This window comes from Canis lupus, chromosome 21 (assembly GCF_011100685.1).
Source record: "Canis lupus familiaris isolate Mischka breed German Shepherd chromosome 21, alternate assembly UU_Cfam_GSD_1.0, whole genome shotgun sequence".
NCBI classification, from domain to species: domain Eukaryota; kingdom Metazoa; phylum Chordata; class Mammalia; order Carnivora; family Canidae; genus Canis; species Canis lupus.
Window position 1 is genome coordinate 25,060,583 of NC_049242.1, and position 24,025 is coordinate 25,084,607.

Here is a 24,025-nt window from a genome sequence, read left to right on the forward strand (position 1 = left end):
CAACTCTCCCTCTGCACCAGGGCCTCTGATTTGGAGACCTCCAGCACCCTGGGCCAGCATCTTCCTGGCCCCTCTCCCTTCCCTTGCCAGCCTGGAGCTCTACCTCAGGAACTGGGGTTCCTGAGAACACAGGCAGTCCATCTGCACCCCTCGTTCCCAGCACTGACAGACTGCTTGGCTCTGCACTGTGGAGGTGAGTGTGGCTGGAGGATGCGACTCAGCAGAGAGCCGAGTCTCCACTTGGCTGAGTCCCGCAGTTTCTGCCTGTCCTGGAGTGGTCCCTCTCTCATCTCTTCCAAGCCTTTGTCCTATCTTTCTTGTCAGCCCTCCCTCAACCCCAGCAGCCCTCAACTCCTTCTTCAGAGCAGAGTGCCCTTTTGGAGGGGCCTCCTTCAACGTCCTGGCCACCTAAATAAACTCGAATCTGTTCGTGGTCTCTCATTCCTCCTGGGCCCCAGGCAGTCTCCTGCAGTGCTGATCCCTCCCTCTGCCCAGTCCTTCTCCTCAGCCCACAACTCCCCATCCTCCAGTGCCTCCAGCTGTGCTTCTTCCTTCACAGTCTGGCTTGTCCAGGAGTACTCTGCCTCCTATCCTCCCTCTCTGCCCTCATTTCTCACACTCCTACAGTCTTCCCAGGGCCGAGCACATTAGGGAACCTTTGGGCCGGCTCTGGGAAGAGGGATGGGCACCCTATGTTTCTAGGTGAGGCTGGCTTCAGTGACCATCTGAGCTCTATCCCAAGGAAATCTCAGAAGTGATCTTGACATAACAGGGCTTGGGAAAAAACAGGCCACTGTGAGGTCACTTGGGTTTGACATCCCCCACACCCGAGGATGGTACAGGGCTAGGGGAGGGGAACTGTCTCTGAGGCTTCCAGGAATGGGCCCAGGCTCTTCTGGGAATTTGGAGTGGGGCCCAGGCTGGGCAGTAGCACCTCCAGAACATGTGTTTAGGTGGCAGCTAGGGATTCTAGAGGGGGTAGATGAGGGGACTGACACTCTGACATCCCTCATGACATGTGTTTGAGAAAGCATCACAAAATAGTAAGGGCTGTTGATCACAGAGCGGGGGTGGGGGTGGGGGGGTGGGCAAAAGCTTCCCCAAGCTACCCCCAGCCTCACCCCAATTATAGGAAATATGAGGATTCATTCTAGAACAGGTCTCTGCTCAGAGCTCCCTGGAAAACCCAGAGTTCTTCAAACCCTGTTAATGGGGTTTCTCCCATGTGGTCCCATACACTCCCCCCGACCAATCCCCCACCCAAGGTCTGTTAGATCCAACCACCTGCTCCTGGCATCTGTACCCCTCTGCCACACATCGCTATTCCATCTGCAGAACTTGGCACCTCTCAGGCCTGGTTTCTGTGCTGGCTCCAGAGCTCATAGCAGTGATTTTATCTCTTTGAGCCTCAGGGTCCTTAATTATGAAATAGAGATAATTATACCCACCTCAGAGTACTATTGGGGTTCAAATGAAGTAATGGATCTGAAACACCTAGCCCAGTATCTAAAGCAAGTAGGTATTCACTCCATGGGGTTTCTATTACCACTCACAATTTTATCATAGTCCAGCTGAGAAACGGCCTCACTTATAGCCTTTGCTTATTTACTCATTCATTCATTCATTCATTCACTCTTGATATTTATTTGCAGGAAGCCTTACAAAAGATAGGAACTTCAATGGGCTCTGGCCCCTGTCTTTGAGGAGCTCCAGCTGGTGGAAAAGACAGATGAGGGGTCTTCATCTAATACAGGAAGACAGGCCCCTATCCCTGCCTGGGGTATCAAGGAAGGATCCCTGGAGAAGGTGATTCTTTGGTGGAATGTGGACAGGAAAGGGGAGAGTGTTCTTAGCAGAGAGGCCTTCTGGAGATATGAGGTCATAGGGTAACTGCAAGTGTTTGAGTTTGCTTGAGGGGAGGCTGAGAGATCACCAGAGCCAGGTCCCAACAGGCCTCAAATGCCAGGCTACAAATTTGGCCTCTGTATTGTGGGTGCCAACCAAGGAGCCCTCGATGGTGTGTAACGCAGGGTAGAGGTGTGACCAAATTTGAGATTAGGAGGTCCCTTGTGCTGTTGAATGGAGGATAGGATTGGATATGGTGAGAGTCCAGGTCAGAGACAGTAGGGTCCTGGTTCCGGGGCTGGCATAGCAAGCCAAATCAGAGTCCTTGAATGCCAGGCTCACAGCAGCCTTTCAACTCTCTTCCACACACCTCTTCACAAGCCCTGACAACCAGAGTGCTAAAAAGACAGATTGGGGTGGGGTGAAGGTTCTCAGAGATGCCCTGGTCTGGTCTTATCCTAGGGTCACAGCCAGGAATCTGAGGCCCAGAGCACGCAAGAGGATGGCCTATAGCCCTGAAGTGAGTCCATGCGGAGCCTTCTGCCCCTGTACCCTGTTCCCAAAGCTGCTGTTTCAGTCTGACTCTCCTCTCCTGGGTACGTGAAGAGTCCAGATGATAACTTGCTCCAACTGTCAGGCCCATGTAGACCCTCTTCTTTCCATATGGGGAGAGAAAACTTAGAGCTTCTTGGGTTCTCTCTTCCACTTTACACCCATTTTGCAGCTGATGAAACTGAGGCCCAGAGAAGAGAGGCATTTGGTTCCTGCAATAAACATGGCTCTCTGGGCCTTGAGTGTGTGTCAGGCGTGGGAGATGGGATACCTGGGTCCTAGTCCTGGCCCTGTCAGTGGGCACCTGGATTCATGATTCTTTTTTTTTTTTTTTTTTTTGGATTCATGATTCTTGAGGAGACTCAGCTGGTGAGGGCTGGAGCTCCTACAGCACAAGAGTCTGGCCCTGCCCTGGTCCTTGTGCCCAGCACTGTTCCCTGGGGGCACTCCCCCTTCCATACCAGCCTGTGTTTCTGCAAGGCACAGCTGAGGAGGACAAAACAGGAAGAAATCATATGCCATCTGCTCCAGGGAACTGTGGCCTGGGCTGGTCCCACCCTGCCCAAGGGAGTCAGATGATCTCATCAGCACTGCTCAGCCAGGCCCCACTCCTGTGCCCAGCCCCACCAGCTTTCCCAGGGTGGGCTGGGTGAAGAGGCCCAGTTCTGGTCCCTGGAGCTTATAGATATGATGAAGCCTCCTCAGTGTCTGGGCTTGTGCTTGACTTGGACCCCACCCAGGGAAGGTCATGGGCTTGGGGGAGTATATGGGACTACATGGGAGATACGGTTACTATTTAAAGTAGTCAGTGCCAGGTGCCTGCCATCCTTCAGTCTCACCCACAGAGACCAGTGGGGCAGGGCATGCCCATTGCCACTTCCCTAGTGGGAAGTCTGAGGTCTTACTTGAAATCAACCACCAAGCCCTGTTTGTGTTCCATCCTTACATCTGTCAAACTGTCCCTTTGTCTCATCCTGTGGTCCCCACCTCAACCTAGACCATATCTACCCGCTGCTCTGTCTTCCATATCCTCAGCCAGAGGGATCTTGGCTCAGCAAAAATCTGACCTCACCACTCCCCTGCCTAAGAATTTTATGGTTCCTCAGGGCCTGACGATTAAGGCAAACCAGGGCCTCGCTGACATCTCTGTTCTTAGCACTTGCCCTTGGCCCTTACATGCAACCTCCGGGGCCCAGAGCTACTTTCAGTTTGAGACCTTTGTTCCTCACTCAGTACTCTTTCTGCCACCCCTGGATTGCCTTCTCTTCACATCGGCTGCTGGCAGACTTATTCTGTGAGCTCACAGACAGAGAAGATCCAGTTCTTACCCTCAGGAGCTCAGTGGAGATGAGGCACCTGAAGCCCCATAATCTGAGGCAGCCATCGGTGCTCTGGAGTCCTGCGGGAGTCCCGGCAGGGAGGGATGGTTCTGCAGACAAGGAAGGCTCAGTGGAGGAGGCAGCAATGAAATGGCCAAGTGTACATGGAGGCAAAGGCATTTCAGGCAGAAATGGGCTGAGACTCGGTGAGGCATGTTGAGGGATGCTGAACATAGTTGGAGCTGCTGGTGTATCAGCAAATGCAGTTGGAAAAGAGGCAAACTAATACTACTATTGATAAAATTATTGAACACTTACTGTGTGCCAGATGTACCATACTCCATTCAATCCTCATAATGGCCCTGTGAGATAAGATTGGTATTACCTCCATTTAGTACCTCGAGTGGGGAAACCAAGCCACAGAGACATTAGCTGACTTACCCAATGTAGCACAAGTAGAAAGAACAGCTACTGGACTAGGAGCCGGGAAGTCTGGCTACAGAGGCACATATTCTAAGCTCCTACTATATACATTAGGGCTTGATTAGGGAGGTTCTCAAGTGCCAAGGAAATCCAGCCCCTCCATTCTCCACCCAACCTGCCTGGGACCCAGCTTGCTGGGGTTCACCCTCCCACCAGTCACAGGGCTTCCTCCAGGGAATGAAGTCTGCAGGGAGCAACTAAAAGGATTTCTTCTACTTCTCTCGGTGCTCCCCATGGGAAGCCTGAGGTGAGGGATGTCCTTTCCGAGACCTCTTCTAGGGAAGAATGATTGCCTGTCAAGCATCTCTTGCTATGGGGAGCTCCTTCTCCCATTGCATGGAAATTTTGTCCACTCCAAGTGGGCACCTGACCCAGAGCTGATCGTTAAAGCATCCACACAGACCCCTGTTTAGGGGAAACCAATCAAAGTTTGCTCCATGAGGGATCCCTGGGTGGCGCAGCGGTTTAGCGCCTGCCTTTGGCCCAGGGCGCGATCCTGGAGACCCGGGATCGGATCCCACGTCGGGCTCCCGGTGCATGGAGCCTGCTTCTCCCTCTGCCTATGTTTCTGCCTCTCTCTCTCTCTCTCTGTGACTATCATAAATAAAAAAAAATTTTTAAAAAAGTTTGCTCCGTGAATTTTGATGGAACCAGTATGAAAGGTTCTCTCCCCTTTTCTGTAGGAATATTAGTTGTGAGGGCCATGGAAGCCTAGTGCTTCTAGGAAGAACTTGCAGGAGAACGTAGGAAGCAAGTAGAAAGGATACAAAATGCTGATGGCATCATTGTAGCTGCTAGCTTTCACCAGACCTGATCTAGGTCTACCTTCAATTTTTTCTTTACAGTAACTAAAATCTTTCTTGCCTACATCAGTTACATTTGTCACTTGCAATCAAAGCAGCCCTGACCAATATGATGTCAAAAGTACAGGCAATAACAACAACAACAACAACAACAAAAAAAAAACCCAGATAAATTGGATTTCATCAAAATTTAAAACTTTAGTGCATCAACGGGTACTATCAACAGGGTGAAAAGGCAACCCTGGAGATTGGGAGAGATTTCCAAATCATATATCTGATAAAAGATTAATATCCACATTACACAAAGAACTGCCACAACTCAACAACATAAAACCAAACAACCTAATTCAAAAAATGTCAAAAGACTTGAATAGAAATTTCTCCTTGGAAGACATACAGATGGCCAATAGGCTCAAGAAAAAAATGTTAAACATGACTCATCATTAGGGAGATTCAAGTCAAAACCATAATGAGATACCACCTCACACTCATTATTAGGATGGCTATTAAAAAAAAAAAAAAACAGGAAATAACAAGTACTGGTGAGGACGTGGAGATGCTAGAACCCTCCTGCATTGCTGATGGGAATGTAAAATGGTACAGCTGCTTTGAGAAACAGTTTGGCAGTTTCTCAACAACAAACGAACAAACTCATAGAACTCAAACTCCTAGAACGGCCATAAGATCCAGCAATTTCACATCAAGCTAAAAATAATTGAAACTTATTTTTAAATAGACTCAAAAGGATAGGTATACACCAATGTTCACAGTAGCATTATTCAAAATAGCCAAAAGGGGGATCCCTGGGTGGCGCAGCGGTTTGGCGCCTGCCTTTGGCCCGGGGCATGATCCTGGGGATCCGGGATCGAGTCCCATGTCAGGCTCCCGGTTCATGGAGCCTGCTTCTCCCTCTGCCTGTGTCTCTGCCTCTCTGTGTGTGTGTGTGTGACTATCATAAATAAAAATTAAAAAAAATAAAATAAAAAAAAAACAAAAAACAAAATAGCCAAAAGGTAGAAACAACCGAAATGTCCATCAACAGAAGAATGAATGAACAGTGGTCTATACATACAATAGAACACTATTCAGCCTTAAAAAAGAAGGAAATTCTGACATGTTATAACATGGGTGAACCTTGAAAACATTATGCTAAGTGAACTGAACCAGATACAAAGGACAAATCCTATATAATTCCATCTATGTGAGGAACTTAAAATGGTCAAATTTATAGAGACAGAAAGAAGAATACTGGGTACTTGGGGCTGGAGAGAGAGAAATAGGGAATTATTTAGTGGGTACAGTGTTTCAGATTGGGATGACAAAAAGTTCTGGAAATGGATGGTAGTTATGGGTTACACACAATGTACTTAATGCCACTAAATTGTGCATTCAAAAAGGTTAAAATGGTAATTTTTATATGTAGTATAAGAAATATATTTTTGAGGGGCACCTGGGTGGCCCAGCCGGTTAAGCAGCTGACTCTTGGTTTTGGCTCAGGTATGATCTCAGGGTTGTGGGATCGAGCCTCAGGTCTGGCTCTGCCCTCAGTGGGGAGTTTGCTTAAGATTCTCTCTCTCCGGGATCCCTGGGTGGCGCAGCGGTTTGGCGCCTGCCTTTGGCCCAGGGCGCGATCCTGGAGACCCGGGATCGAATCCCATGTCGGGCTCCCGGTGCATGGAGCCTGCTTCTCCCTCTGCCTGTGTCTCTGCCTCTCTCTCTCTCTCTCTCTCACTGTGTGCCTATCATGAATAAATAAAAAAAATTAAAAAAAAAAAAAAGATTCTGTCTCTCCCTCTTCACTTCCCCCGACTCATACTCTCTCTAAAATAAATAAATCTTTAAAAAATATATGTATATATTGTCTTTGTCCCTGATTCCTGACACAGAGCTCCTAAATTCTGTGGAATTTCCTGCATGATAGGAGCATCTTTTGTTCTAATAAGTTGACTCTTGGCAGGCCCCTGAATGATTTCAGGATGGGGGCTGGTTGCCAGAAAGAACAAATCTTGATTAGAAACTTAGAACTTTCAGCCCTGCTCTCTAATCTCCAGGGAAAGGAAAGGGGCTGGGGATTGGGTCAGTTGCCAATGGCCAGTGATTTATGCAATCATGCCTATACAATGATGTCTCCATAAAAAACCCAAAATGGCAGGGTTTGGAGAGCTGCCAGGTTGGTGAACACATCAGAGTGCTGGGAAGATGGTGCCCCTTCCCTTATACCTTGCCCTATGCATCTCTTCCATTTGGTTGTTCCTGTATCCTTTATAATAATCTATAGGGGGCTCCTGGGTGGCTCAGTGGGTTAAGCATCTGCCTTTGGCTCAGGTCATGACCCCAGAGTCCTGGGATTGAGCCTCGTGTTAGGTTTCTTGCTCAGCAGGGAGTCTGCTTCTCCCTCTGTCCCTCCTCTGATCATGTTTTCTCTCTTTCTCTCTCTCAAATAAATAAATAAAATCATAAAAATTAATAATAATAATAATAATAATCTGGTATTAGTTCAATGAAGTGCTTTCTTGAGTTCTGTGAGCCATTCAAGCAAATTATCAAACCTGAGATGAGGGTTGAAGGAAGCCAGTCAGTCAGAAGCAGAAGTCTAGGACTTGTGACTGGCATCTGAATGGGGGTCGGGGCAGTCTTGTCCTGTGGGACGGAGCCCTTGACCTATGAGGTCTGTGCTACACTTCAGAGTTGGTGTCAGAGCTGGCTGACGTCAGGAGGGAAAAACCCTACACATTTGGTGATGCCTTCCTCTGGGCCAAAGGTCAGGCAGGCTGACTGCCCATTATAAAAGATTCTAGTTGCTTCAGGTCCAGGCTCCTCTCTTGGAATGCAACCCACCATGTGTGCAGGTGTTATCTGGCCTCATGTCCTATTGCCTTGTGGGAACTGGGGCTTGATGAACCAGTCCTAATACTCACATTCTCCCTGCTTCTGTTCCTTCATTTCCCACCAGAAGAACCAAAGTTCTTCATCCCCAACAAAGTTCTTCATCCAGGTGTCTTCTACCAGCATCCATGAAAATGCAGTAGGCTAACCTGTCGGCTTGGATGTATGGTAAAATCACAGGCCATTCACAGTTCTGGATACTACTTGCATCAGAACCTCAGGTGGGAGATGTAGGAAATTTGTGTTTCGATAATTTATTATGATAGTCAGCCAACTCAGGCTTGTAGGAATCTCGCCCAAGAGTGAAGCCCTGGAAGAGTTGGCTTTCCTCAGGAGCTGGCACTTTCTTTCTCTGGGAGGTTGCTTCTGCCTCTTTGTTCCAGCTGCCAGGAAGCTCATGGTCGAATTTCCCTGTGTTTCCACCTTAGCATCCACATTAGTCTCAACCTTCAGTGGATCCTGTATGTTTCTGCTTCTGTTTTCTAAATAATTAATATGTAATTCACCTACCATAAAATTCACACTTTCAAAGTGTATAATTCAGGGGCTTTTAGCATATTCACAAGATTGTGCAAAAGAAATCTTGTACCATTAGCACTTCTCATTCCTCTCTCCTTCCATCTTGTGGAAATTACTTACAAACTTCCAGTATTTATGGGTTTGCCCATTCTGGATACTTCATGTAAATGGAATCATATAATATGTGCCGTTTTGTTTCTGGCTTATTTCACTTAGCAAAATGTCTAAGATTCATACATGCTGTAGCATGGATCAGAATTTCATTTTTACAGGTGAATAATATTCCATTGGAGGGTACCGTGTTTTGTTTCTCCATTCATCAGTTGACGAACATTTTGGGTTGTTTCCCCTTTTTGGCTATTAGGGATGACACAGCTATGAACATTTGTGTATAAGTTTTTGTGTGGATATATGTTTTCAATTTTCTTGGGTATATACCTAGGAGAGGAATTGTTGGGTCCTATAGTAATGCTACATTGAAATTTTTGAGAAGTCATCGAACTATTTTCCAAAGTGGCTGTACCATTTCACATTCCCAGCAGCAATGTATGAGAGTTCCAATTTCCCCACTCTCCCCCCAACATTTGCTATTGTCTGCCCCATTATAGCCACCCTAATGGGTATAAAGTGGTATTATATTATGATTTTGATTTATATTTTCCTAATTACTCCTTTTTCATGTTGTCATTCACATTTTACCATCCTATTTTATGTATTTCTGATCTGAAGCCTGACAACTTTTTTTTTTTTTTTTTTTTTTTTTTTTTTTTTTTGAAGCCTGACAACTTTTATGGAACAAGTACCCCACGGAATAGGAGAGTCATGGGTTTCAAGGCTAGACTTTCCTGGGTCAGACTCCTCCCTTTGCTTCTATTATCTATGCGACTCTCCCAGTCTCAGGTTCCTCACTTATTAAACATAAGTTACAGTATTCGCCTTTCATGGTTGTAGTTACTGTATGTAAAGATACTTCTATAATAAAGCTGTGGTGTAGGCCTGGCACAAAGTAAGTCCTCAGTGAATCTCACTAAGGCTGGGAGACGACAGGGAGGTTTCCGGCTTTGTCAGGAGACCCAGGTTGGGGGCTGTTGGATTTATTCCAGCAACTTTTTATAACAGAGGCATTTCCGGCTACCTCACACATCAGCTTTTCCAAATCTCTGTTTCCCCTTTGTGATATGAGAAATGAGACTGTGCCCCATAATGTCAAATGTTGGCAAATCTGAAGTGTTCATCCTTACATCTTATAAATTTTGTCTCTTACATCAACCATCAGAATAGCTGCTGCCTAAAGAAGTATCTCCTCCTAGGGTGAGGAGGGGAGTGATTTAAAACTTCCTAAGAACTTACAGTAATGCTATGTGCATTATCTTGTTTACCACTCCATGAGTTGGTCAGGTATGCTCTATCACCCCAGTTTACAAGTAGGGAAACTGAAATTCCAAGAAGTTAGATAGCTTGTCTGAGATCACACAGCCAGCAAATGCTGGTGCCTAGATTCAAACCCAGCTGGGGGAATGCCTGGGGGGCTCAGCAGTTGAGCCTCTGCCTTCAGCTTAGGACGTGATCCCGGATTTCTGGGATTGAGTCCCACATCGGGCTCCCTGCATGGAGCCTGCTTCTTCCTCTGCCTGTGTCTCTGCCTCTCTCTCTCTCTCTCTCTCTGTATCTCTCATAAATAAATAAATAAAATCTTAAAAAAAAAACAAAACCCAGCTGGGATTTCAACATCTGATTTCTTTTTCCTGTACAGAGTGTTCCCCCAACCTCTGCTCCTTAATAGGAGATGCTCAGGAAACTTTGCTGACCTGAATGGCTGGTTCTCAACCCACCAGCTTGACAGAGACTATGTCATCCCTTTAAGCTGAGATCTGACTCCTAGACACCACAGGTCAGCTCACTCCTGAGGCCACAGAATAGTCCTCACTCTGTCCCAGGTTCCCCAAACAAGTACTGCCCTGGGAGTCAGGATGCCAGGCTCTGCCCCCAACTATAGATTTAACCCACCCAGGCCTCAGCACCTGTCCCAAGTTGGCTAAGTGGAAAGTTGTATCTACTCATTCCTGGGTCCCTGGCATCCAGCACAGGTGCCACAGACCTAGCCTAGGCCATCTCCATAGACCTACAGCTGCATCTTGCACGGGCCTGCCCTTTCATGGGAGTTGTTAATGACATGGCCAGCCCTAGTGCTGGGGGAACAGAAGGATATCTCCATTTGCCCAAGCTGTGGCTCTGGCCCTTTACCAGACATGCCAACAGTCAGAGAGGAAGAGCTGGGCCAGCAGTACCACCTCAGACTGAAATAGAAACCCATTTCAGAGAAAAATGCGGAAATGGCCCCAGGACCAGAGGGGTGGGGTGGAGTGTCATTGGGGAGAACCTTGTAGACACAGCTTCCTGAGAGTCTTGTCTGGCCTCTGCTACAGTGAGCACCAGTCGCCAGACCCTGCCAACTCATCCCTCCTCTGGGGAGGACAAATTCTAATCCCAGGTCCCACACTTTAACCTCTCTGAACCTCAGCCTCCTCAACTACAAAATGCAGTAACAATAATCTTGGTTGTATTCGTTGGCTCAATCTAAGTGCTTTGGGGCACTCAGCACACAGTAGGTGCTCAATAAATGGCAGCCATTGTTATTATCACTTCACCTGCTCTTTCAGCTCAATACTGACCAAGCAATTCATTCGTTCTTTCATTCATTTATTCATCCAGACAACCAGCCAGCACATGCCCGCTAGGTGAGTCACAAGAGTTAAGAATAACGTCTCTAGAGTTAGGCAGGGGTTGAGACTCCAGAAATGCCACTAGTTGGCTGGATAACTCTGGTAAAGCCACTTCCCCTCACTAGCACTTCATTTCCTACTGGTAAAACTGGAATAGTAAGAGGACCTCTGGAGGGTGCCACATGGTGTTTAGAGTCAATGGGATAATGATATGACAGCAGCCAGCATAGAGTCATGGAAGGAAAAGTGGGTGGCTGGTCAGCCACCACAGAGGAGCCAGGCAAGGTCCCAGCTCTGCAGACCAGGCCATGCTGGGAACGCCAGGCAGCCAGGCCTCTAGAGACAGCCACAGGATGAGGTGAGGGAGGGCAGGAGGGAAGAAGAGTCACCAGGCTCAGAGATAATTGCTAGGTTTCTGGACCATGGCCTGCCCCCTTTTGGGTAAACTCAGAAACAGTGAGGAAACACACACAAAACAAGATTTTAAGAAATTTAGAGGAGACAAATACCTAGCCAAGCAGGGAGCCTTGGGCAGCGTGGAGTTACCCCACCCAGCCAGGCCAGGGGAACATGTACATGCACACACATTGCACACATGTGCACACACACTCACAAGCTGCACATTCTCACTTGTGCGTACATACCCAGGGGCTTGCACATACATCACATCTACCCTCAGAGGCACAGCACTTTAGAGTTTGCAAAGAGCCTTCTCATTTATCATATCATTTGAGGTGGATGGGTGGAGAGATTGTCCGTGAATTGCGAACCTTTCCGGAGCAGGCAAGATAGATGAATCCCAAGCATCTTCAGGACGCATCCAGGGCCCATCCCAGGGCTGTGCTGCCTCAGTTCCTATCTCCACCCACCCACCCTAACCCCACCCCTGAGGTGTCAGCAGGAGTTGAACAACAGCAGAAACCTCAGGAAAGTTTTAACCCAGCTTCCTTCCCCAGATTTACTCATTCACCCCACTTCACCCTCCTTCAGCAGTTCACTTGGACTCAAGAACTCACTTTCCCCACCAGTCACAAGGGGTCAGCTCTAGGCTGTCTTGAGACTTAGCTGGGATAGGAGAGGCAAGAGTTTCCCAAGGGCCTTCTCTGTGTACTCCCATCTGGCCACCTAATCCTTCTTAGCCTCTCCCACCATAAGCTCCCAGAGCCCAGCTCCTCCCTGGAGGATCCTCACTAGCATAGAACATCTAACAGTTTTCAAATACTCAGGAGGAGATTGTGTTATCCCCATTTTATAGAGTGAACATTGAGGCCCAGAGAGGGAACTTGTCCTGTGCTACTTAAGACTCCAAACCAGACCTATGATGTGGCTCCCAATTTTGTCTTTACTATTCCACCCCTCCACTGACGCCCTGCTCAGTCCCTATGTCCCCATCTCCTCTGCCCTGTGCAGCTGCAGGCTCTAGGTGCAACCAAGACAAGGAAGGGAGGAGGACCCCAAAGTCTTCTCCCACCCCACTCCAGCCTGTGATGAGCCACAGTGGACTGTGCACAAGGCCTTGAGAGGAGGTAGGGGCTCAGGTACTGACACAGAACACTCACCCAGGGGTTAGTGAGTTCCACGTTGGTCCATGAAGTGCTGGAGCAAATTCTGACTCCCAGACCAATCCCTCTAGCTAGTCAGTTCCTATGCCACGAATTGTCACGTGCGTGTTTCACAGAAGTCGCAGGAGGTAGCAAGAAACCAAGAAATCAAGGAGGGGAAGTAACTTGCTACAGCACAAAGCTGGCAAGAGGCAGGGCTGGGGCTCAAATCCCAAGAACATTTGAGCTCATTCAACTACTACCCAGTTGTGAGTGGTCACTTCATCCTCTAGGTGTGCTGACCTGCGGAGTGGGTATCACTCACTTAGCCTGAGGGCTGTTGGGATGAACACCTGAGACAGAGCATTTAAGGACCAGGCTTGGCATAGGGAGGCACCTGCCAGTAACCATTTTCTCCCCCTCCTTTCCACCCCACCTCTCAGCCCTGTCCTGGCCTTTCTCAGAAAGATCTGGAGAGAGTCCTGGCCCTGCTTCTTGATGCCACCAGGAACAATGGACCTGGTTTTCTTAACAGTGCTTGGAAGATCCATTAAAAGAAGCCGAGACCCTGAAGTTAATAGCTCTGGTGTCTACAGCTCTGATTCCAGCTCTGACCTGCTCCCGCTAAGGGCCAAGGATGGCTCCTCAGATTGAGGGTGATTTGGGGGAAAAACTGAGCCTAGGCCACCATTCTCTTCAACAGCTCTAATCCATCTTCGAGCTTGGGCTTGATGAGTGGCTGTGATAGTTCCTCCCCCTCCCTAAGATTGGTCCCCTTCCTTCCTTCCTTCCTTCCTTCCTTCTTCCTTCCTTCCTTCCTTCCTTCCTTCCTTCCTTCCTTCCTTCCTTCCTTTCTTTCTTTCCTTCTTTCTTTCTTCTTTCTTTCTTTTTAAAGAATTTATTTATTTATTCATGAGAGACACAGAGAGAGAGAGAGGCAGAGGGAGAAGCAGGCTCCATGCAGGGAGCCCGATGTGGGACTTGACCCCCGGGTCTCCAGGATCATGCCCTGGGCCGAAGGCAGGCGCCCAACCGCTGAGCCACCCAGGCACGTCCCTCTTTCTTTTCTTTCTTTCTTTCTTTTTCTTTTTCTTCTTTCTTTCTGTTTTTTACAAGTACTTATTGGGCACCTACTCTGTGCAGGTAATGTCCAAGGCACTTGAGAACACAAAACAAAGCCCTTGCCCTTGTATTACTTGTATTCTAGCAGAGAGACTAGTATATTTTAGTTAACGAGTTTAGTAAATACATAGCAGGTCAGGTAGTATGCTATAGAGGAACATAAGGAAGGGTAAAGGGCAAAGAACCATGTGGTTGCAATCTCAGCCAAGCTGGACAGGCACCATCTGGAGTTGCCCGGTCCTCTTCTCACATCACCACCCCCTGCCCAGTCCAGAGGAGACCCCAAACCCCAAGTCCCCATTCTGTGCCAGGCCCTGCCTCAGGGGATCTTAAAAGCAGGCCAGGGCTCTGGGGCACAGGCCTTAGTTCAGGGCCACCAGGTCTCTGGCATGGAGCATCTACTCACAACCATGGGGAAGCCTTCTGAAGGCTCCAAATTTTCCACTCAAGTCTAGTATCCCATTGTTGAGAGGGCATGAGGCCCAGAGATATGAAGGCACTAGCCTGGATCACACAACAAGGTGAAGGTATCCTTGTTCTCTCTCCTGCCTTCTCCTCTGGCATGTCCACAAGGGTGGACTCAGGGCTGAGCCTCACGGCAGAGCGCCGACTTATGAGGGGCTGTCTATGCCCTCAGCCAACTCCTGGTAAAGGAGTATGAGGTGCTCCTCCACTGGGCCCACCTGGTAGTCGCAGCCTGCCCCATCCTCCCAGCTTGAACAGGCCACAATCTTGTTCTCCAAGCCCCATGAGGCTGAAACCACTTCTCCCCAGTGCAAGCTCAGGAGACTAGGGTTTTGGTTAACTCTCCCTCATCCTGCTGTGGGACTTCAGGCAGGTCCTTTGTGGGCCTCGGTTTCTTAAGCTGTCACATGGAGGAAATGAAGGCACCTATATCTCGGGGCTGTCATAATGAACAAGCAAGACCCTGTCAAGAAGGCAGTTGGGCAGCCCCGGTGGCGCCGCGGTTTAGCGCCGCCTTCAGCCCAGGGTGTGATCCTGGAGACCTGGGTTCAAGCCCCACGTCGGGCTCTCTGCATGGAGCCTGCTTCTCCCTCTGCCTATGTCTCTGCCTCTCTCTCTCCCTGTGTCTTTCATGAATAAATAAATAAAATCTTAAAAAAAAAAAAAAGAGGGCAGTTTGCAAACTTTTAGGTGCTACCCATGTGACAGGAGATGTTATATCCTTACCATCCTTGCTTGTTTGAAAAATAGCCCCCTCATGCTTGGGGGACCCTGAGACAGCCCCCAGAGCAGGCCCTTGGTGCTTGATGGGAACTAAGTAGAAATTCAGAGAAGATAAAACCACCTCTGTTCCCAACCAGCAGGCCAACAGCTGACAGGAAAAGCCTCTCCTGTGTCCTTGTGGTAAGAAGATGAGGAGGGAGACATGGAAAGGGACAAGGCTAGGAGGTCCAGGAAAACGAATTCTGGGAGGAGAAGGTGAAGGCTTGAGGTAGTTAGAAGGGTCACCCATCCCCTACCTCAGGTCCCCCGGGGGAAGAGGATGTAACTAGATGAACGTCAGGTACACGCATGTCTGCAAAGGAGGGGTGTCAGCCATGTGTGGGTCTGACCTGAAAGATGTACATGTACTCACATGTACATGCACGTGCACCTGTGTGTATGTGGCACATGTGTGTGTCCACATGAGCAGTCCTGGAGTGTGTACGTTTGTTCCATGCATGTTTGCCTATGCCTGTGTCTCTGCATGTGATGCACACATGTGCCCACTCCTGTGAACTTCCAGTTCATAGGCTTCATTTTCCCAGGCTTGACAATCTTTGCCACAATCCCGGGCAGGCCCAGATACCACAGGAGATTTGTGGGGTTCCTGGTCACTGCAGGCTCTCGATTTTCCCCCAGGAACAAAAGCAGTTACACAAGAGGAGGAGGAAGGCTTAGAGGATTAACTCAGGCTCAGGCCCTCCCAGCTTAGCTCTGGGTGTAGGCTCTTCATGTTGGGTGTGTGCCCAAGGCCAAAGCCCCAGCTCTTGGGTCCTCGGACCCTCTGCTGCATGTGGGCACTGACCTCTCCACAGTCACCCTCCTGCCCTCAACCACTAACAGGAACCCCTCAGTCTCTGTACAATAGCCAAGCTCTTTACATTTTACATCCCCCTCCCCACCATGTCCTCATTGTAAGGTGTTGGCCACAAACTGGCCAAGCTGACCTTAGAACCCTGCCTCCAGGGTCCCCTCCCCAGGCAGCCACTGCCAGCCAGGTCTCAAGGTCCCCCTTCCTCAGCCTGGGCTGGGCTCACAGTACAGCTGCAGCTACTCCACTGGGAAAGTCTCCCGTCTTCCTGAATCTGGGTTTCTCCAGCTGTCAGATAAAGCCATTTCTGCCCACATGAGTCAACCACAGAGAAGGCCTGTGATGAGCCACTGGCCAGCAGGAGCAGTGTCCTGCACATCCCAGGCACCCAAGGCTACTGCTCACTGGCTCCTTGCTGCTCCCCGGAGCCAAGAGGAATCCTCAGTTCTCTGAAACAGGAGACCACCTGGCCCCAGGCTAAGGGGGTAGACCTGGTCCCTCTGGGGTCACCAAGGGACCTGACCCCTACTTGAGGCTTGTAGGCAGCATGCCTGGTGGTCTCCTCAGACAGGGGGAAGCTAGACCCTCTTGCTGCACCTCAGCTTTCCTTCTCTGCAACCTGGGCACCTCATTCTATCCAGAGCCTGGGGTCTGCTGTTTCCCATGATAGGGAAGTACAGAGGAGCCACAGAGAACTGGCAGAGGAGGAAGGAGCATGTGCCAGTGAGTGCAATCCCTCTTTGTTACACACCCGCACACCCAGGCCCTACACATCCCCATACAACCCACACAGGTCCACACACATGCATATGCCCAGGCACCTGTCACACTCTGGGGCACACCATCCCCATCATGCACACATGCACCCACATAAATGTGCACTTACATACAGCCTTGCATAGGGCTACTGATCAGCTCCACAGCCAGTTTCATACAAAGATCTTTCAGAACCAGGAAAGAGGCAGAGGGGGAAGAGCTGAGTCCTTGGGTGCCCAGGCCCTTCTTTGGCTTCCTCCCAGAGAGGCCAAGGGGTCCCCAAGGAGACACAAGATGGTTTGTCTGGCCCATCCCCTTCAGCCATCCCACACAAGCCCTGCCTAGAATGCTCAGAGGAGCAAGCAAAGGTCCTCTCAGGAGTGTGGTCCTCAACCTGCCCAGCCCTGTTTGTCACCAGCCTGTGTGTTACCAGCTCAAGAGGCCTTAGACAGACTAATCACTCTGAATATGGGAGCTTAAAGGGGAAAATGTGGGAAGAGGAGTTCTAACAGGGACAGGACCATTCCTAGGTAGAGAGAGCCCAGTCACCTCCCTGGAGCCCCCACTTCACTAGATTTTTGAGTCATTCATCATTCAATCTATATTTATTGAGCTCTTCTGAGTGTCAGTGACCTAGTGGTGAAGAAGAGCATCTCAGTCCTTGTCTCAGACTTGGAGTCTAGCTTCCTCAGAACTTCAGGATGGTGTGGGTTGGTACCAGTCCCAGGCTCCTCCACTGCGCTCTGGGTCTCCTCCAAGGTTTCCAGCCATAGCCTGACCCAAGTCCTCACGGCACAGACTGAAGTGTGAACTTTACTCAGGAGCATTGGCATCATCTGAGAGTGTGTTAGAAATGCACCCTAAGGCCCGACCTTAACCTACTGAATCAGATCCTAAGAGATCCAGGCATACATTGACATTTGAGAAACGCTGATATAGAACATTCTATACAGATCCAGTCCCTCTTCCTGATGGCCTTTCCAAGATGGCAAAGGCCAATTCGGGTAACAACTGTGCAGGCAAACACACAATGCTTATAACATCTCGTTCGATCCTCATACACCCCTATAAGGTACACACCATTACCATCCCTGTATTACAGATGGGGAATTGAGGGACTGAGTGGTTGGGTAACTTGCTCAAAATTCATATAGCTAGTAGTAGTAGAGCCAGGATTTGAACACAATGCTTTGGATTGTGAATCCACTACACCAGCGTCTCCATGTCTGGGTAAGAGTCAGTGTGGTAAGATAAGCAATAAACAAAAAAGTGAAAACCTCAAGGAGCCAGTGGACCTCTTCCTAAGAATCTAGGAAATATCAGATTTTACTTATGATTTGTTTTAGAATTTACAACTCTGTCCTTACAGGGCTAGAGACAGCACAGACAATAGCCACTTGGGCCAAATGATCCTATTAGAGGCAGGGCAGAAAAAATGGTAGAGAAATCTAGATGAAGATGGTGGCTGAGCTTCCTGGAAGCCAAAATAAAAAGGGAGGGAAGCATGGGGTTGGCAGTGGGAGGCTGTGAGGATTCCTGAGCTGAGCCAAAGTCACAGGGTTGGAGACAAGGGGACCATTGGAGAGATATTTGGGAGACAGGTGCAGTGGGGCTTGATCACCAAATGGAGGAAGAAGCCCAGAATGTATCTGACACCTTTGCCCCTGCTAGGGTGGCTGGAGGACAGAGAGCACACAGATAAGGACTGGGCACAGTACCTCACACAGTAGGCGCTGGTATGAGTATGCTATCTGTCCCCTCTTCATTCATGCTAATACTGCCCAGATGTGGGCCACTCCCGTCCTCACGCTGCTTCACACAGCCTGGCCTCTGCTCTTCCCAGCCTCTGGGAGGCTCCTGCTCCCCACCCAGCCTCCAGAACTGCTGCACCGGAAACTACAGTTCCTTCCTTCAATCATCAGCTTGGGGGTGGAGGGGTGGTCATGGGGAAATAATCACAGAGAGCATTGTGAATCAGCAGGCTGAGGGCTGGGCTGGAAGTGGAAACGCTCTAGGACAAGGGGTGACACGAGGGGAGTCCCCCCAACCCCACCCAGTCTCATAACTCTCAGCCAATCCCGGGTTCTTCCAAAGGACCAGCCCCCCAGTTCTTTGAGTTCTGAGACCAGTTTCTCACATGTGTGCTGAGGCTGAGCATGGAGGAGGGAAGAGAGATCACAGTCATGGTGCCTTGTGCTGTATTTTCATAACTCTTCATCTGATCATTCATTTATTCATTCTCTCCCCACCCATTCGGCTACTGTTTATAGTCTGGCCCAGGGATTCCCGGGAGGCCACAATGGTGCTGCTGTCGTCAGTGGTAGCAGAGAGGTCAGGGAGTTTTAGTCCTGTGGGCCAGTTTGCCAAGTCTGCCAGAGGACCAAAGTGAGTTCTGGAGAGGGAAAGTGACTTGTGCAAAGTCATACCACTGACACTAGCACTGGCCTTCAGCCCTCCAATCCCCAGTCCATGCTGAGTTCGAACACAGCTGTGCATTAATGGTGCTGATGATGGGAACACCAAAAGAGTCTTCTCTATAACCTAAGCTACTTAGAGAGTCTCAGACATAGTGAGGTTTGCCTTTGGGATCTCCTCAGTCCCATTTCTTTTCCTCTCCCTTCATCCTCTTTGTGGCTCCTCCAGGAACCCAGTGATCCCACAATTCCCTCCTACCAAGGGGAATGATGACAACCTCTGATCCAAAGCACTCTCTCCTGGGCCACCCCCTTCCCTGAAAGCCATGAGTTCCAAGTACCTCCATTGTTCTGTTGAGGAAGGGCCTCGGGGTTCACTGTCACTCATCCCAGGGAGCATGTGGCCATTTTACCAGGGACCTTCTCTAACCCCAGAAGAGCAGCTCCAATGTTTGTGGTTGGCTATAGAGGGAGATTTCCTGGGGCTTCTCAAACAATTCTGCAGAAGTGACCACTGGTACATTTTCTCTGGTAGTTTATAAGCTTTCAAATGTCAGGCTGCCAGAGCCAGGGTCAGAAGCCTTGAACATTTAAGTTCGAATCAGGGAGTGTTACAGCTGGGGCACAGGAAGTTAGAACGTAGATTATAGACTTTAAGAATATGTGAGTTGAGGGACTCCTGGGTGGCTGAGTGGTTGAGCGTCTGCCTTTGGCTCAGGACATAGTCCCAAGGCCCTGGGATAGAGTCCCACATCGGGCTCCCTGCAGGGAGCGTGCTTCTCCCCCACCTATGTCTCTGTCTCTGTCTCTGTCTCTCTCTCTCTGCTTCTTGTGAATAAATAAATAAAATCTTAAAAAAAAAAAAAGGAATGTGTGATTTGGGATTATAGATTCTTGGAGCAAGGGCTATAGAATCACGAATGATTATAGCTGGAATTGTGGATTAAAAGAAATCTGACAGCTGAGAAGAGACAGCTGGCCTTGCCCCCGAGCCAGTCAGGGCCCGGCCAGGTCTCCTACTACCCAGCAAGGTTCTGTCCTCCAGGCCTCCTGGAGCAGCACACAGGGTCACTGCAGCCCGAGCACTCTCTGCTTGGGGACAGTGAGGACACTGGTCTGCGTCTGCTCTGTCCCGAGCCTCACTGCCAGCCCATCACAGCACCCCGCCACCACAGTGGATATATTTAGGTGCCCTCCCAAATATGTTTCCACAGCTCCCAACACTGCCTTCTATGTCCCTTCCTCCTCTGAGGCCTCCAGGCACCTTCTCTAAACTGCCCCAATGAAGTCATCAGGAACAAGGGCTCTAGCTCCACCAATGCAAACATTCCCCTCCCCAAAACAGAGCCCCGCTTCAGGGGTCTCCTGGGTCAGCTCACCATGGAGCTCAGGCCCATCTGCTCTAACGCTGACCTCACTGCCTCCCCCAAGCCCCCAGGGCCTGCCTGGGGCCAGGAACCAAACATCCCTGATCTTGCCCTTCTTGACTTTCCTCATTCCAGGCAAAGGGTACCCTTGCCCCTGCCAGTCCCCAAACACACACACACACACACACACACACACACACACAAGGCCAGCATTTTACTGTTCCTCTAGTGTCTGTCAGGAGAGAGGCGCCACCATCCAAGACCCGTGGCCACCCCTGCACTTTACCCCAGCCTCCCTTCCACACTCCATCCCAGGCCTTGCCAGAAACTTGGCATCCTCCCCTTTCAGACTGTATCTTCCCAGGAAAACAGAGTCATTGAGAATAAACTGTGATGGAGATTGGGGACAGGAATGGATCTCCTAGACACACTTAAATGGAAGGCTCTCAGATTCCCACCTGCCCAGCTCATGAGAAATCGTTGTTCCTGTGGGAATCAAGGTTCCTGAGGCAGGCAGGGACCCCTTTTATGTAGGGGCTCCATCACAGCCATCATAGTTTTATCAGCAGCACTTAGTTTTATCGCCAACAATTAAGGGATTTTATGTACTGGAGATTGTGCCAGCATTTTATATCCTTATATCCCCTGACCCTATGAGGCAAATATATAAATGTCTCCATTCCATAAAGGAAGAAACTAAGGTCCAGAGAGGTTTTGACCTAAGTCCTACATGTAGAAAGTGCCAGAGCTGGGATTTAACCAAGCCTGGATAACACAACCACCTCAATAGTCCCAGCTGGTAGCCTGCTATGAGAACCCCCTTCCCTGTGGTCCCCAGGGGGCCTGCAGACTCTTCCAGCCCAGCCAGTGGAGAAAACATCAGAATCTCACTAATGGTCAGGGCTCTTCCCCAGGAGCTCATCTCTCCTGCTGCTGGACTCGAAATAACCAACAGACCCCACTATAGTCCCCTCCGAGGGGACTATACCCCCACATCACTGTGACCCCTTCCTTCACATTCAGTACCCACAGTGACACATGACTCCAGTTGCCCACAACGCAACAGTGCTGCACACATACAACCACACCAACCACATTGCCACACTCCCCCAGGATGTGTAAAGCCCTGCCATCGCAGTTTGGAGGACAGACAAGGGATTCCTACTCTACAGGTGCCAGAGGACTCCCACCATAGGATAAACCCTGTTGAGCCTTGAGTCAATTCACTTATCAGTACAATATTTTTACATTAAACCAAATGCAGAGAGCAGCCCGGGGTGGCTCAGTGGTTTAGCGGCGCCTTCAGCCCAGGCCTGATCCTGCAGACCCGAGATCGAGTCCCACATCGGGCTCCCTGCGTGGAGCCTGCTTCTCCCTCTGCCTGTGTCTCTACCTCTCTTTCTCTCTCTGTGTGTCTCTCATGAATAAATAAATAAAATCTTTTAAAAAAGGAAATAAAACAAATGCAGAAATATTACAGAGAGGAATGCAAAATCCACATGAATTCTAAAGATTAAAAAAATTAGACTTCAAAAAAGCTCTGTGTGTGTGTGTGTGCGCACGATTGTGTGCGTGTGTGTGTGTGTGTGAGGGCGTGAGACTGTTTATACTTCCTCCACCCAGATCCGGGGTGAACTTTCATTCTTCCAAGCCTATAGGGGTGCTGGGTAGAAAAGTAAGAACCACCCTAGGGTCATGGAAAATAGTCTGTGGGTGGAAACGGCAACACAGAGGCTTCTCACCTTCCATCACCCGGCTCAGCACACCACACAGGACCACGGATGTGGCACGCGCAGATTATACATCTCAAAACAGGCGCAACACACACTTACGCACCCTCGTGCTGTGGCTCCTGCCACACAGTGTGCACACACCAAGGGCAACACGGAACCCCTGGGTTACTCTGGCACAGTCACCCAGAGCTGTAGATAGGTACCACACACACCTCTTGCGTGTGGCCACACCCCACAATCCATTGGTTACACTATACACACCCCCCCTCAGACTAATGCATACAGCTTAGCACACACACATTGCCCATATTTCATACTAATGTCTTACACACCGTCAACATCACACACACACACTCAGCCCTGGGAACCCACCTGGGCAGCGCTGCGAGCCCGGAGCGGGCGGGCCCCCTTCACCGCGCCCCGGCCTCCCCCTGCGCCTGGATCCCGCGCCCCGCACAGCCCTCACCTGGGCCACGCGGCCCCGGCAGCCCCAGGCGGGGAACGTCGCTCGCTCCGGCGCTGAGAGGAGAACCCGCAGCCCTCCCGCTCTGGCGTTAGGAGGCGAACCCGCAAACCGAGGGGCAGCGTGGCGGCCGGGCTCCTGGCCGAGCGCCCCCCGCCTCCCGCGTGCCTCCAGCCGGAGCGCGAGCGGGGGCGGGGCGGGGCGGGGCGGGCAGGACGCACCCCCTGGAGTCCCGCCCAGCCTGGACCGGCCGGTCGCCGCCCCTTGGGGGACCCGGGAGTGCTGATAAGAGTCTGGAAGAGGCCGCAGGCGGCGGGGGCGGCGCTCTGGCTGAAGGATCGGGACTCCTGGACTCCAGTCTAGGTCCCGGCACCCCTACCCTTCCCTGGCCTCAGTTTCCCTCTTTGTACTGGAGACAGTGGGAAGTGATGATTCCTGAGGTCTTCTGGGCTCTGACATTCTACAGTTCTGAGCGGTGGCACAGAGGGAGGAATAAGAAGTGTTACTTCTTGAGTACCTACCTATTATGTGCCAGGCACCGTGCTAGGTATTTTAATACATTACCTCATTTAATCACCTTAGCAATTCCAGAGACGTTCTTTTTTTTTTTTTTAATGGAATTTATTTATTTATTTATTTATTTATTTATTTATTTATTTATTATTCATGAGAGAGAGAGGGGGACACAGGCAGAGGGAGAGGCAGGCTCCATGCACCGGGAGCCTGATGTGGGACTCGATCCCGGGACTCCAGGATCCTGCCCTGGGCCAAAGGCAGGCGCTAAACCACTGAGCCACCCAGGGATCCCCTCTAGAGACGTTCTTAATCCCATTTTCCAGGCAGAGAAACTGAAGCACAGACAGATGAAGTGACTTGCACAAGGTCACCCAGCTGGTAAATGGCAGATCTGAGATTTGAACCCAGGCAGTCTGGCTCTAGAGCCCAAATACCTCTAGTGGCACTTTCCACACCATAGACTGCTTCCTGATCCTCCTAACAATCCTAGGAGACCCATTTTACAGATGTGGGTCAGCTGGTGGGACATCACGCTAAAGATGGGAGTCGGAGTGGTGGTGGGGACGGTGAGTGCAGGATAGTGTAACGGGACGGCACCTGGCACATAGGTGGTGCTTATCAATGTCAACACTCCTATCACTCCTCTTCCCTCTCTTCCTTTATCTCCTGAGATCTAGGGGACTGTGGCCTCCACTTCCTGCATCCCTGAAACCTTCCCGACCTATAGCCATCGGACAAGCCAGCCCCTCCTCTTGGTGACCACTGCAGCTTTTGTTCAACAATTATTGAGTTCCTACTGATGTGTCAGGTTCTGTAGTAGGCACTGGAAAGGCACATGAGCTAGACAGTCCAGATAGGGTTGGCCTCATGGAGTTTATAATCTGGTGGGGAACACAGACATTAAATAGTGACACAAGTTAATACATAATTAGACATTTGATGAGT

General features: G+C 49.9%; 1 protein-coding gene across 10 annotated transcripts in view; it reads right to left on the bottom strand.

The window, feature by feature from the left end:
- P2RY6 (pyrimidinergic receptor P2Y6) overlaps positions 1-22,759 on the bottom strand; it is a 37,378-nt gene extending 14,619 nt beyond the window's left edge. For 2 of the 10 annotated variants that reach the window (XM_038568722.1, XM_038568719.1), the window contains exons 1-2: positions 22,568-22,759; positions 4,035-4,078 (exon numbers count right to left, since the gene is read on the bottom strand). In XM_038568722.1, coding sequence (XP_038424650.1) covers positions 4,035-4,071 — 37 coding nt within the window. In that variant the 5' untranslated portion in view covers positions 4,072-4,078; positions 22,568-22,759. Of the gene's footprint in view, positions 1-3,725; positions 3,827-4,034; positions 4,079-12,689; positions 12,779-22,473 lie in introns of those variants that run through there. The other 8 variants (XM_038568729.1, XM_038568728.1, XM_038568723.1 and 5 more) reach the window with 8 other exon arrangements.
- Positions 22,760-24,025: the final 1,266 nt, after the last annotated feature.